Source organism: Tachypleus tridentatus, chromosome 10 (assembly GCF_004210375.1).
Source record: "Tachypleus tridentatus isolate NWPU-2018 chromosome 10, ASM421037v1, whole genome shotgun sequence".
Taxonomy (NCBI): Eukaryota; Metazoa; Arthropoda; class Merostomata; order Xiphosura; family Limulidae; genus Tachypleus; species Tachypleus tridentatus.
In genome coordinates this window covers 19,509,255-19,522,842 of record NC_134834.1, presented here as the reverse complement: position 1 = coordinate 19,522,842, position 13,588 = coordinate 19,509,255, and the positions used below count along the sequence as shown (strand labels likewise).

At 32.3% G+C, this 13,588-nt stretch overlaps 1 protein-coding gene across 6 annotated transcripts in view; it reads left to right on the top strand.

The window, feature by feature from the left end:
- Positions 1-13,588, top strand: part of LOC143228834 (uncharacterized) — a 50,248-nt gene that overhangs the window by 23,213 nt on the left and 13,447 nt on the right. For 2 of the 6 annotated variants that reach the window (XM_076460217.1, XM_076460218.1), the window contains exons 2-8: positions 609-709; positions 4,823-5,447; positions 6,952-7,067; positions 10,280-10,513; positions 10,882-10,992; positions 11,871-11,906; positions 13,316-13,375. In XM_076460217.1, the coding sequence (XP_076316332.1) occupies positions 4,904-5,447; positions 6,952-7,067; positions 10,280-10,513; positions 10,882-10,992; positions 11,871-11,906; positions 13,316-13,375 (1,101 nt within the window). In that variant the 5' untranslated portion in view covers positions 609-709; positions 4,823-4,903. Of the gene's footprint in view, positions 1-608; positions 710-3,979; positions 4,070-4,089; positions 4,112-4,132; positions 4,426-4,822; positions 5,448-6,951; positions 7,068-10,279; positions 10,514-10,881; positions 10,993-11,870; positions 11,907-13,315; positions 13,376-13,588 lie in introns of those variants that run through there. The other 4 variants (XM_076460216.1, XM_076460220.1, XM_076460219.1 and 1 more) reach the window with 4 other exon arrangements.

Genomic DNA, 13,588 nt, shown 5'->3' with positions numbered 1-13,588 from the left:
CCATGTAATGCATTTATTAATACAAAAACATTCAGTACCGAAAAATCCATAGAGATTTTCAATATGCAAAAAAACAACAAAAACAACATAAAATTAACTAATCTACAATGGTGAAAATTAACTTTTAAGCCTAAATTGAATTTAACTTCAGCTTCTGTATCTGAAATATGCGACATCTCTTGGTTGCTTTTAAGCACGAATTGGTGATATATTATATGGCACAAATTTATCAAAATACTTTAACGTATGATATTATGTATTATGTGTGATAACAGCGTATGTAATTGGGCAGGTAGGAGTAAAATTAAAAAAAAGTATTATTATTATTATAAATTATGCAAATTGTAGACGCAACGTCATCGAAGAGACTTTTTTTTTTTTTTTCCCCCTGTTATTTTATCTATTTGCTAACCGTTGTTGAGTAAGCCTCGGGAACTATCTTTCTAATACTCTGGATATCAGTCGCATATTGTATTTCTCTAAGGAGTTTATAAATAAGAGAATAAAATGTTGGATTCATTTCCTTTCTTTCAAACTGTATTTTATGTCATAGCTTGCTTGATTTTATTCCATTATACACTCGCTGATTATTTTACTAATATTTTCAGTGCTTGTATCCTGTGTTGAGTTGGCGGCAAGACCATGGCCTTAAAACTGAAAATCCGGGGTGTCGATGCGCTGTGACAGATAAAACACAGAAAGTCCATTGGTAAGCTTTGTGATTTTTTAAAAAAACTTCATTGAGGCAAAAAATTATTAATAGGTTTTAAAATGTTTTCCGCACATTTTTGGCCGACTGAGCGTGGCGTAGTTAGTGATTAGAATGCTAGGCTATATAGCGGGAGTTCTAATACTCGAAACCTCATGTGGCGCGAACAACGCTTGGCACTAATAGTTGTGGAGTAATTATAAAAGTAACAGCCAATCTTACTAATAGATTAAGATTTGCCGTGTAGGCAGCAGATGCCACAGACCGTTTTCTTTCTGGCTGTGCCTGAACCTTAATATTTCTGAAAATTCCAAATACCAACTTATTTATCAAACACTCCCCCTCAACATATACACATCTGGTGCCATAGCGATAAGTTTACTGACTTCCAACACTGAAATTCGAGATTCTATTCCCCGCAGATAGTTCAACGTGGGTTTGTTCTAAAACAAAGAAACCTATTTGATAATGCGATATAAAATTCATCACAAATATTTTAGCGAGAACGTTTTAATAAGAACTTTTAGATAAAAGTGAAAAACAGTGCACACCAATGTGTCAATCACACTGTCTGCTCCCCATTGACACAGTGCAGTGGCATGTCTGCGGAGTTACAACACTAGAAACCGAGTTTCTAAACCTGTGGTGGGCAGAACACAAATAGTCCATTCGTTTGGTTTGTGCTTAACTTAAATAAAATTTATGTGTACCATATTTATTGTTAACGAGGCTAGCTACTGACAAGATTCAGAACTGGAGCCATAAGAAACAGCTATTTATCAAAATAATTAAAACATAATTGCAATGTAATATATTATATTATACGTAATATCCTAAAATACCAAGGATCTTCAGGCTGGCTTGAATAGTGCAGACATAAAAGTCAGATTAACAATAAATGAAATTCCAAGCATAACTATTTGAGACTACTTTTCAAAATTTAATACAGTGAAAGTATTTAAACTTAGATTATTAGGACTTCTGACCTGGCTAGTGTGTCGCATAAGGTATTGTTTACATTGAAAACCCCATATACCAGCTCATTTAGCAATCGAAAGTCCTCTGGTGGAACAACAGCAAGTTTACTGACTTCAAAAGCTAAAATCTGGGATTCAGTTCCCTGGTAGCAACTGACTTGCAATTAGAAAATATCGCTGTCTACTTCTTCATGTGCTCAGTTCTGCAGAAATCTTTTAACGAGAAGACACACGTTATACCTTAGGTAAATGATCCAAACTATAGGTAACTAGGGCAAATGGAATTTAACTACAATATTTTGTATAGTTCCGTATTAAGTTTTTGACTCCCTTTTGTTAAGTACAAAACTACACGATAGGCTATTTGTGCTACCACGAGTATTGAATCCGGCTTTTAGCTCCATATTAAATAAGGGAGTAGAAAACACGTAGTATGCTTGCATACTACACTGCAAACAACATCACAATTTAAATCTTTATTACTGCGACCAATGCAACAATATAATGAAACTGAATATGTTTACACTAAGAAGCCAATAAATTATTGTTTATAAACATGTATCATGCACTGTATTAGCAAGAATATCTTTTCACATGAATGAGGGAATGATAGGCATTTTGTTTTCTAGGGCGGCACCTTTCTAGGACAGAAAAACGTTTTATTTATTGAAAATAACTATATGAATACATAAATGGCTGCATTTAACACATGAAACTAACATTACTCTTTGAATCATGAACAACTATTAAAAAGTAGAAAGTTCAAATACCTCGAAATAAGAAAGCTTCTACTAAAACAACAAAATACGTTGTGAACAATTTGCCAGGTCTCTATTTTTCAAATACTCTCAATATAAATAATAAGCTAAAACGAATTCTGCTGTAAAATGGTTTGTTTTGTTTTGAATTTTGCCCAAAGAGGGCTATTTGCGCTAGCCGTCCCTAATTTAAGCATTTAAGGCTAGAGGGAAAGCAGCTAGTCATCACCACCCACCGTCAACTTTTGGGCTACTATTTTACCAATGAACAGTGGGATTGATTGTAGCATTATAAGTCCCATACGGTTTGAAAGGGTGAGCATATTTGGTGTGATAGAGAGTTGAACTCGCGACCCCCAGATAACGAATCGAGTGCCTTAACCACCTGGCCATGCCGACCGCTGTAAAATCATCAAGCAGGATTCATTCATTTATGCTAATCTTTTTAAATAGTTTGAATTTCCTGCAGTTGAAAGGTGGCTAAAAACAGTCACTTTATAATGTAGTAGTAATGTTCTTATGTTCCTCTGTGTACTTACATATCTGTTAATTGCAAGACAAGGAAACAGCAACAAGACTCTCATGTTAACGTAAGTTTTCTGAAGTAAAGTCTGAATAAATATAATAGTAATGTATTTTGTCTGTCCATGTAACCACTTTGCAGGGTGTGGATGGATCTTCATCAAAATTGGTATGGATGTTCGATGGACTCGTGAAGAGATACATGCAAATTTTTCATTTCCCTTTTTATATTTTGCAGTTGTTAGGGGTGTTTTTGCGTGTTTTACAATTACATATAGGGAAGCAACTTTTCACATCCTAAGATAACCTTTCATTAATCATGAATTTGCATAACTTTCGTCCAGTAAATGGGAACTCCAGCTAGTCTATGTAACTACTTATCATGGTGTAGATGGATCTTCAACAAAAATGATTTAGAGGTTCATTAGGTCCATGCAAGACTTTCATTTTTGCATTTGCATTTTGAGGAGGGTTGCATTTCTTAACACCAATTCTTTTCCTGGTGATGAGTCTTCACCAAACTTGATATGAAGGTTTGTTGGGTTTGTGCAAAGATATTATGGAATTTTACAGTTTCACGTTTTGTTGTTTTCATTTTTATGGGCAGATTTTACCAAAAAATACAAGGAAACAATTTTTCATGTCGTAAGATAACAATTATGCATTTACGTAACGTTCTTCTAGGGAACGAGCACTCCAGTTAGTTATATATCCTCTTTGACAAGGAATCCAATAATTATTAAATTCTATAAAAAACAAACAAAGCAATAACAACAATTTTTCCAAAAGGGAAATTTTGTCTTTAATTATTACAATATTTCAACCCATAGTATCGCGTCATCAAGCAACATTTATATTAAATAATGATATTTACAAAAAAAATGTAGCTGTTATCTATCGATGATCCGATACAATGGGTTGAAACATTGTAATGATTAAAATCAAAATTTCCCTATTGTAAAATTTGATGGTATTATATTTTATTAGACGTATACAAAAATAGTTTATTTTTTTCTGAAACAATCGGAGAGGGCGAGTGTTCTAACCTCAGGCAAGTTTGTGGTAACAGTTGGTGATGATTCTTTAACTTTGAAGATGTAGAGGTTTGTGTAAAACAGATGGTTGGTTTAGCAACTAATTTTAAGGTTCTTGGAATTTTACAATATAAATGTATGGAAATCGGTTATGTTTTAAAATTACTTGCGGATGAGTTATAAAAGTTTTTGTGTTATAGAATTTCAAAAGCGTCAGATTATACTAGTGTTAGTTGTAATATATATATAGTATATTATCTGTAAATTAGTGAGTTACATTTTGATTTAAGTCGAAAAATTAACTTGCTAGTTAGCTATATTTGATTAATATCAGTAGTATGAAATTCACTCCGAATAAAAGATCCAATATTTATTCACGACATTGATTAAATTAAAATGAGAACTTATGTTGACAATGACAGTAGGTAAGTACGTCGTTTTAAAATTATTAGCAACAACATAAGTGATGAAACATTTTCAGTTTCTGTTTATGTTTAAAAAACTCCAACTTACATTACTAAGTTTAATCTGCATGACATTGACATTGGTTATCACTAGCTTAGTGACAATGTTACTTTGGTTAATTAAGGAAACAAATGAATGATATTAGGTAAATCCTTTTAACCTGAATCTTAAGAAATATTTATGAAATAATGATTAAACTAGCAATATTATTGCCACTGATTTCTTAACAACAGCAAAATGGTTGATCAACTCATGTTTGAACCCTAGATTTGGAGCTAAGTAGATTAGTACTTCTTGGACTAGTTCTGTGTTATTGTGATGCTACTGAGTGAGTATTGTGTTTTTTCTTTTTAATAGGATTGAAAGAAATAGAAATTATTAGTAATGAATAAATTTCAAGTACTTTTTGAAGTTTGAAGTGACAAATAAACGAGAAAAATGTCAGAAAACCACGAAAATTCAGAACATCGTAATGCAGAACTATCTTCCTCTCATAGTATGTCATCAGGATTAGAAAGTACAGAACTGGCAAAAGATTCCATTGATCCTAAGCCATCTCTTGGTGGGGATTGGATAACATTTGGAAAAGAAAAAAGTGGTATTGCAACTATTGAGCCATCACACACTATTCAAGTTAGTAGTCACTCTCACCCACTAGGTGAAGATTCTCAGTTTAACGTGGAGGGATTAGCTGATGCCACAGAAAGCAGTTTTTGTTATGAAGGTCGACGATCAACTTCTCCAAAATCAAAACCAGATTTTTATGTCCACAGTAAACCAACTACTTTATGTACTGAAAGTACTCCTGCATGTTTAGCCTCATCACCTCAGATACCTAAGGTTTTAAAATCAACCACTAATGACCACATAAGAAATGTTTCCACCCAGAATGTTGCTCAGAGTTTTCATAATGATTTGCAGTCAGTGCCACTAACTGACAGTCAAACCTCACGACATAGTCGTGGCATTCGACGAGATTTTAGTAAGTGTATCGCTATTAAATTATTGTAATTGGTAAATACTTTGCACTTTTTGACATTTGTTATGAGCAGTATTGTCTTGCCTAGATAATATTGGCATTATGAGGTATGTATTTATATGTATAGGGTCTTCAAAAAGTCTGAAACCACAGGTGATTTTGAGGCTTTTCTTAATTTCATACACATGACTGGTCATGATACTGTCAAACCATGTGAAGGCCAGTCTAATCCAGTTTTAATCCAAATGTTTCAAATTACAATAACAGCATGTGGGACACATTGTGTCAAATTTGTTGAAGTGTCTATGGCTTAGACTTTTTGAACATCTTGTGAATGTATGTATATATGTATATTTATGACTAAAGATTAGATTATTTTTACTTCGTATTGACTATAGAATTAACCCGGTAATATACTGTTTTTTTATTATTGCTTTCAATGAAGTTCAGAGAAACAACAAACTTTACTGTTTTTACTTGGGTAATGGATTCCTTTTGTAGGATTGTGGTATTCCTAGAGATATGAGACAATTATTCAGTCATTTTTTTGAGGCATTCATTACATTACAGTCTTCTGGTTTTATTATATCTCAAACACATTCTTAATGGACAAGAACATTAGTGTATAACAGAGATGTCTGCCTAGTTTGAACTTGTTGAGTGATTTCTCACTCTACTGTTTCTGTATTTGTGTAAAATAAAAATTGTAGTCCTTCCTCAATGTCCTTGGTACTCAAATTATTAATTTTTTGATCTGGTACTTTAAAAGTTATTACAAGTGTTTTAAATTTAGTTCTTATTAGAAATCTCTAAAAGTTTATTTTCTGTCCTGTTTGTTTTCTTTTACTCCTGGTTATCTTTTTATAATTGGTAAGAAATTTAAACATTAATATTAATTTACCTTCTGTTTTTTCTTGCTTATCTCTGTGTGTGTGTTTGTGTGCCTTTATAGAAGTCCCCGCTGGTACAGTGGTAAGTCTACGGACTAACAATGCTAAAATAATGGGTTCAATTCCCCTGGGTGGACTCAGCAGATAGCCCGAGATGGTTTTGCTATAAGAACACACACCTTCATAAAATTGTTAGTTCATTTTATGTGTCTTTTGAAAATTGTCTAGATAGTGAGTGTTCAGTATTCATTGGTCCTGGAAAACCTCATCTATACTCAAGCATTACTCTTACATTTGTTGTGTAACTTTCCTTTTGTTCTGAGGGTAAATCTGTACTTTCAAAATTTCTCTTACTGGAACTAGTCTTTGTCTTGTGTCAAGTTTCTGCTGCTTGTAGACTTTAGATGTGATAAATTTATGTATTACTAAATTAATTAATGCTTTAAAGGATAAACCAAAATGACGGGCAAGTTAATTTTGACTTGTGTGTATGTGTAAAATCTTCGACTTTTCTGAAAGTTGTCACGTTAATTCTAAGCCTTTGTAACCTCTATGTATAGGGAGTAAGTCCTCTCTAGGCTTGGTGTTTATATTTCCTATTTATACTTGTATTCTAGGTAATGGAGATATTGTGGTCAAATTGTTACCTATGAATCAGAAATGTGCATGGGTCACTAAAGCAGACTTCAAACCAGAGCTGGTACCTGAAGAGCTTATGGCTCAAGGGCTTTCAGTAAGAAAACAAACATTATATTTGTGTCTTTCTACACAGTTGATTGTTGTGACATTACCTACGAGAGCCATTGATTTTTATAATATGAAATCTATTCATTGTAATGACAAATATATAACTTTCATTAAAATAATTAATTAATTGATTAATTAGTAATCCTTTTGGATTATTCCAATTATCCAAATAATTGATTTATTGTCATTATTATTAGTAAGGCTGTCTTGTGATTCTAGGACCTTGGGAACAATTGTTGTCGACATACATGCTTGCAAGAATATTATATTTCTTTCTTTGTTTTAGAGTTATGGTAAAGTTTCTAATTTGTTTTGTGTTATGGTAAAGCTGTTAAGGCTATCTGCTACTATGCGTAAGATATGGTAAGAGGCCAGCACAACCTCCTGCTAACTCTTGGCTTACTTTAATGTTAAATAAGTTGTACACTTACAATGTTTGGCATTGTGTTATGTTTATTATTGCCTAATTGTGTTCTTTACATTGAGCAAGTACTTGCAAAATGGCATTTCATACACACGGTCATTGCCAGCCATTTAACCACGAGATTTCTAATTTTAATCATGATATGTTTAAAGAAAGACACTAATATAATTATTAGTAACAGGAAGATATGGTTTCATTATTTGATACACACAAGAGAGGTGGAGAAGTACTAAATATTTTAAAAATAAGACATTGACCACGTGGTTGTATTCATACTAGTGATTCAACACAGCAAATGGTTGTATTCATACTAGTGATTCAACACAACAAATGGTTGTATTCATACTAGTTATTCAACACAACAAATGGTTGTATCCATACTAGTTATTCAACACAACAAATGGTTGTATTCATACTAGTGATTCAACACAACAAATGGTTGTATTCATACCAGTGATTCAACACAACAAATGGTTGTATTCATACTAGTGATTCAACACAACAAATGGTTGTATTCATACTAGTGATTCAACACAACAAATGGTTGTATCCATACTAGTGATTCAACACAACAAATGGTTGTATCCATACTAGTGATTCAACACAACAAATGGTTGTATTCATACTAGTGATTCAACACAACAAATGGTTGTATTCATACCAGTGATTCAACACAACAAATGGTTGTATTCATACCAGTGATTCAACACAACAAATGGTTGTATTCATACCAGTGATTCAACACAACAAATGGTTGTATTCATACCAGTGATTCAACACAACAAATGGTTGTATTCATACCAGTGATTCAACACAACAAATGGTTGTATTCATACCAGTGATTCAACACAACAAATGGTTGTATTCATACCAGTGATTCAACACAACAAATGGTTTTATCCATACCAGTGATTCAACACAACAAATGGTTTTATCCATACCAGTGATTCAACACAACAAATGGTTTTATCCATACTAGTGATTCAACACAACAAATGGTTGTATCCATACTAGTGATTCAACACAACAAATGGTTGTATTCATACTAGTGATTCAACACAACAAATGGTTGTATTCATACTAGTGATTCAACACAACAAATGGTTGTATCCATACTAGTGATTCAACACAACAAATGGTTGTATCCATACTAGTGATTCAACACAACAAATGGTTGTATTCATACTAGTGATTCAACACAACAAATGGTTGTATCCATACCAGTGATTCAACACAGCAAATGGTTGTATCCATACCAGTGATTCAACACAGCAAATGGTTGTATCCATACCAGTGATTCAACACAACAAATGGTTGTATCCATACTAGTGATTCAACACAACAAATGGTTGTATTCATACTAGTGATTCAACACAACAAATGGTTGTATTCATACTAGTGATTCAACACAGCAAATGGTTGTATTCATACTAGTGATTCAACACAGCAAATGGTTGTATTCATACTAGTGATTCAACACAGCAAATGGTTGTATTCATACTAGTGATTCAACACAGCAAATGGTTGTATTCATACTAGTGATTCAACACAACAAATGGTTGTATTCATACTAGTGATTCAACACAACAAATGGTTGTATCCATACTAGTGATTCAACACAACAAATGGTTGTATCCATACTAGTGATTCAACACAGCAAATGGTTGTATTCATACTAGTGAATCAACACAGCAAATGGTTGTATCCATACTAGTGATTCAACACAACAAATGGTTGTATTCATACTAGTGATTCAACACAGCAAATGGTTGTATTCATACTAGTGATTCAACACAGCAAATGGTTGTATTCATACTAGTGATTCAACACAGCAAATGGTTGTATTCATACTAGTGAATCAACACAGCAAATGGTTGTATTCATACTAGTGATTCAACACAACAAATGGTTGTATTCATACTAGTGATTCAACACAGCAAATGGTTGTATTCATACTAGTGATTCAACACAACAAATGGTTGTATTCATACTAGTGATTCAACACAACAAATGGTTGTATTCATACTAGTGATTCAACACAACAAATGGTTGTATCCATACTAGTGATTCAACACAACAAATGGTTGTATTCATACTAGTGAATCAACACAGCAAATGGTTGTATCCATACTAGTTATTCAACACAACAAATGGTTGTATTCATACTAGTGATTCAACACAACAAATGGTTGTATCCATACTAGTGATTCAACACAACAAATGGTTGTATTCATACTAGTGATTCAACACAACAAATATTCTAATTAACTGTACAAAATGTTTACACCCCATCTTTTATTTTTGTGTGTGTGCAAAATGCAGAAATCACAGCTAATAGCTAACTATGATATTGAATTAAGAGTAATTTGAAAGTTATAAAAAAAAAAGGCTTAAAGTGAGGTTAATATTACATGAGATTAACTGATTAGTTGGATATAACCAGTTAATAATCTTAACAGCTACTCAGCAACTTTCATTAAATTCACAGGTTTTTACATTAGTCACTGTTGTGTACACAACATGTTGAAAGAGTGCATGTACATGATTTATGTTGTTGTAATATCCAAGTTTGCATGAAATGATTACATTGTATGTCAGTGTCTCCTTTTTGTTCTTAATTTTTGGTAAAGTGTCTTTTATGGATGTTTTCCCAATTCATTTATTAATTTAAGGAGACATTTCTCAAAATAAAATTAGTTTTGTTGTGTTGAAGATATTATACAGAAATATAAGAATGGGAAAGCTGATATTGTTGACCAATGTCATCTTCACAGTTGACCGTCGAGGACTACGTGATGGCCATGCAGGTTTTGGTGAATGATGTTCGTTTTAACATGTACATCATATGTTACAAGCGTGTCTTGTTGGTGTGGATAATACTAGGCTTCATCATATTGCTTTCAATTCTCTTCTCTGGTATTCGAGGCCTGGCTTTGTTTGGTGGAGGCATCGTGTGGCTGGTTATAAACGCTTTGGGCATATTTGTTTGTATGTGGTTGAAACTGAAGGTAAGGAGTTAGATGAGTTTACGTACAAGTGAATATTTTGAAAAAACAGTGAGTAGACATGAAGAAAGATATTATGGTAAACAAACAAGAAATTATACTTGGCAATTTTGTTTTTCTTTTGTGTACAGAAAAAACAAATTTGTATATGTTTAATACTGATGTCTACAATACTTATTACAAAATGAAAAATAATAAATAATTCTTTCAGTAATTTTCAATTGTCAATTATGAAACTTGTGGGCTGTGAAAGGAATTGAATCTTACAAAAAAAACTAAAACATTTAAATATGTTTTGTGTTTAGGTTTTATGAATATATACAATAATGTGAATATTGTTTTTTTATGGTCTTTTTGTGTTATTTTTCAAGTTATACAGAATGTTAGAGAGGTGTATGGCAAGTGTAAATGCTTTGCTCTACAAACAAAACCTTTTACTTGGACTACTTGACGTCGGAAAGATTTCATGTCATAAGATCAATGTATCCTTTGTAAAACATAAATATTTGAGTTTTGTGTATCATTTATGTGGTTTAATATATCACATTCAGAACAGTTGTATGCTTACAAAGTGTGCAAAAATACAGCAAACTTGTCAAATGTTCCTTTTGACTTGGAAAAGTTCTTGAATTAACGTAAATATTCAACCCATCTTTATGTAAATGCTAATTTTTTAAATGCCGGTTTATGTAACTAGGTTGTGTCATTTGTTTGGTTTTGAATTTCACACAAAGCTACACGAGGGCTATCTGTGCTAGCTGTCCCTAATTTAGCAGTGTAAGGCTAGAGGGAAGGCATCTAGTAATCACCACCCACTGCCAATCTTGGGCTACTCTTTTACCAATGAACAGTAGGATTGACTGTCACATTATAATGCCCCCTCAGATTACGAGTCGCACGCCTTAACACGCTTGGCCATGCCAGGCCTAGGTTGTGTCATATAGAATAATGATATGAAAATACATCCTAGAAGTGCTGTGAGAAGAAACAATATACTTGAACAGTTTCTCTCAAAGTGTTAGATTTTATTAATTTTGTACATTTGATTTATTTAAGCATCATGTTGAAATGTGAAACTTGAGCTACAGAATAATTCATTACTATGTCGCATCTTGTGATATAAAAATGATTTAGACAGATGATGCTCACTGGCTTTGTACATATGAAGCTATTTATGACCTGCTATAGCACAATTTTATGCCTGTAACACTAGATAAAGTTTCCTTTTGAAGTCTGTGAGGTTTAAGAAGGTTGTTCACACCCTAGTAATTGGACTTTTGATAGTTATGTGGGTAAATGTTGCTTAAACTTTCGTAAAACCAAAATTTGAAGAATTTTTTTTACCTTGATTCATGATCAGCTGATATTCATTTATTTTGATGTTTCATACTGTCTGGTAAGTAATGTTTTGTGTTGTGATTATCCAGTTATTGACTTGCTAAATTTTGTTTTTGTTACTTGAGAATTAATAATTTTGTAAAATATTTACTGAGAGTTATGTAATTTTTTTACTACTGTAAACAAAAAGGTTTGACATTGGAAGCTAGGTTATACTAAATAGTATAACGATGAATGTCAACTACCGTCTGCTAGAGTAACATAGTAATACATTTTTCTGTTATTAATATATTTAAATTATTTATTATGCAGTTTATATTTGCTGTTTTGACAAGATTTAAACTGAAAAGAAAGCATGTAACATTTTAGTAGTGTTTCCACAAAAACAAACAATTAAACACTTTGTATTATTGCATCACGAGACTTTTCATACGTTGCACTTGTTGGTTTCTCGATGTTTTACAGAACTATTATTTGTGCTTTAGTCACAAGCTTGTTTCTAATGCTGTAGCCCTGTGTGCACGGGTGGGGGTCAAAGTTTGTATGCCATGACCTTTTATGGAGAGCTGTTTAATGTGGTAGTATCTATCTGACATCAGAATTATCAACTTTTCTTTTTTTACCCTATATTGGTAATTTAGTGAAAGTTCATGGTAGAGGATAGTGTATATTAGATACACTATATAGGAATACTGATGAAAACTGTGGATAATGCATTTTAGAAGTTCTAGAGGATACACAAATACAGTTTACAAGCTTTATGATGCGAAAACAAAAGTTTTTATTCTTTATTTTGCACTCTGGCATTTGGAAGTCCAACTCAGACTGATATTACCAATTCAAAGATGTGTATCTTTAATATGAATAATTTTGTAACATGTCTGATTTTGTCCTGTGCACGTTTTACGTAAAGCTCATCTCATTTAGTGTGGGCTCACGTAATAAAGATTTTAACATCAATCAGTTTTTTTTATATTAACAAGAAACTATTATAATTTCTTGGGTGAATTATTCTTTGTGACCAAAACTTAGTTGTATAACTGTCACCCTGCTGCTACTCTTGACTTTCAAAATGTGTCGTACGTAAAAGCTTAGTAAATTACAATGCATAGCATTTTATTTGGTGCCATGTGTGAAACATACACAACATTGAACTGTAAAGCATATTTGTCATAATAACTTAATTCGGTAATTGGATTATAGCTTTATGTGCTTTCTAATATATAAATATTGTTTAAGTTAGCTTCTATCGAATGATTGTTTATCACATTAAAACTACTTGTGGTAGATTGGTAGTTAAAGTAGAATCAATAAATTGTGCATAATGTAATTAGTTTTAAAGACAGTCCATATTTTATTATCACAGAAAATTGTTTCTCATGGAATTTGTATCATAGGTGCTTAATGTATGTTAGTATCAATGTTTCACTGTCTTAAAAAACATTGATGTATTTGACATGGTTTTAGAATTACTTGAAGAATATGTTAGAAAATGAAGGACAAGTTGGGAAAGAAATCTCCAGTGAAGTAAGCGTTTTACAGCTATTTGTGTTTTATTATCACTAGTAATTACTGTATAAAGAACAATGTTAAAAACATACCTAGGTGTGTATTATCTGTATTTTTGTAAACTGTGTGAAGACTTTTTTGTTAATATTAACATACTAAAACTGTAAACAATAATGCTTGCATATTTCCCTTTTGTGTGTGGTCAAGAAAAGTATCTTTTGGTGAAGAACT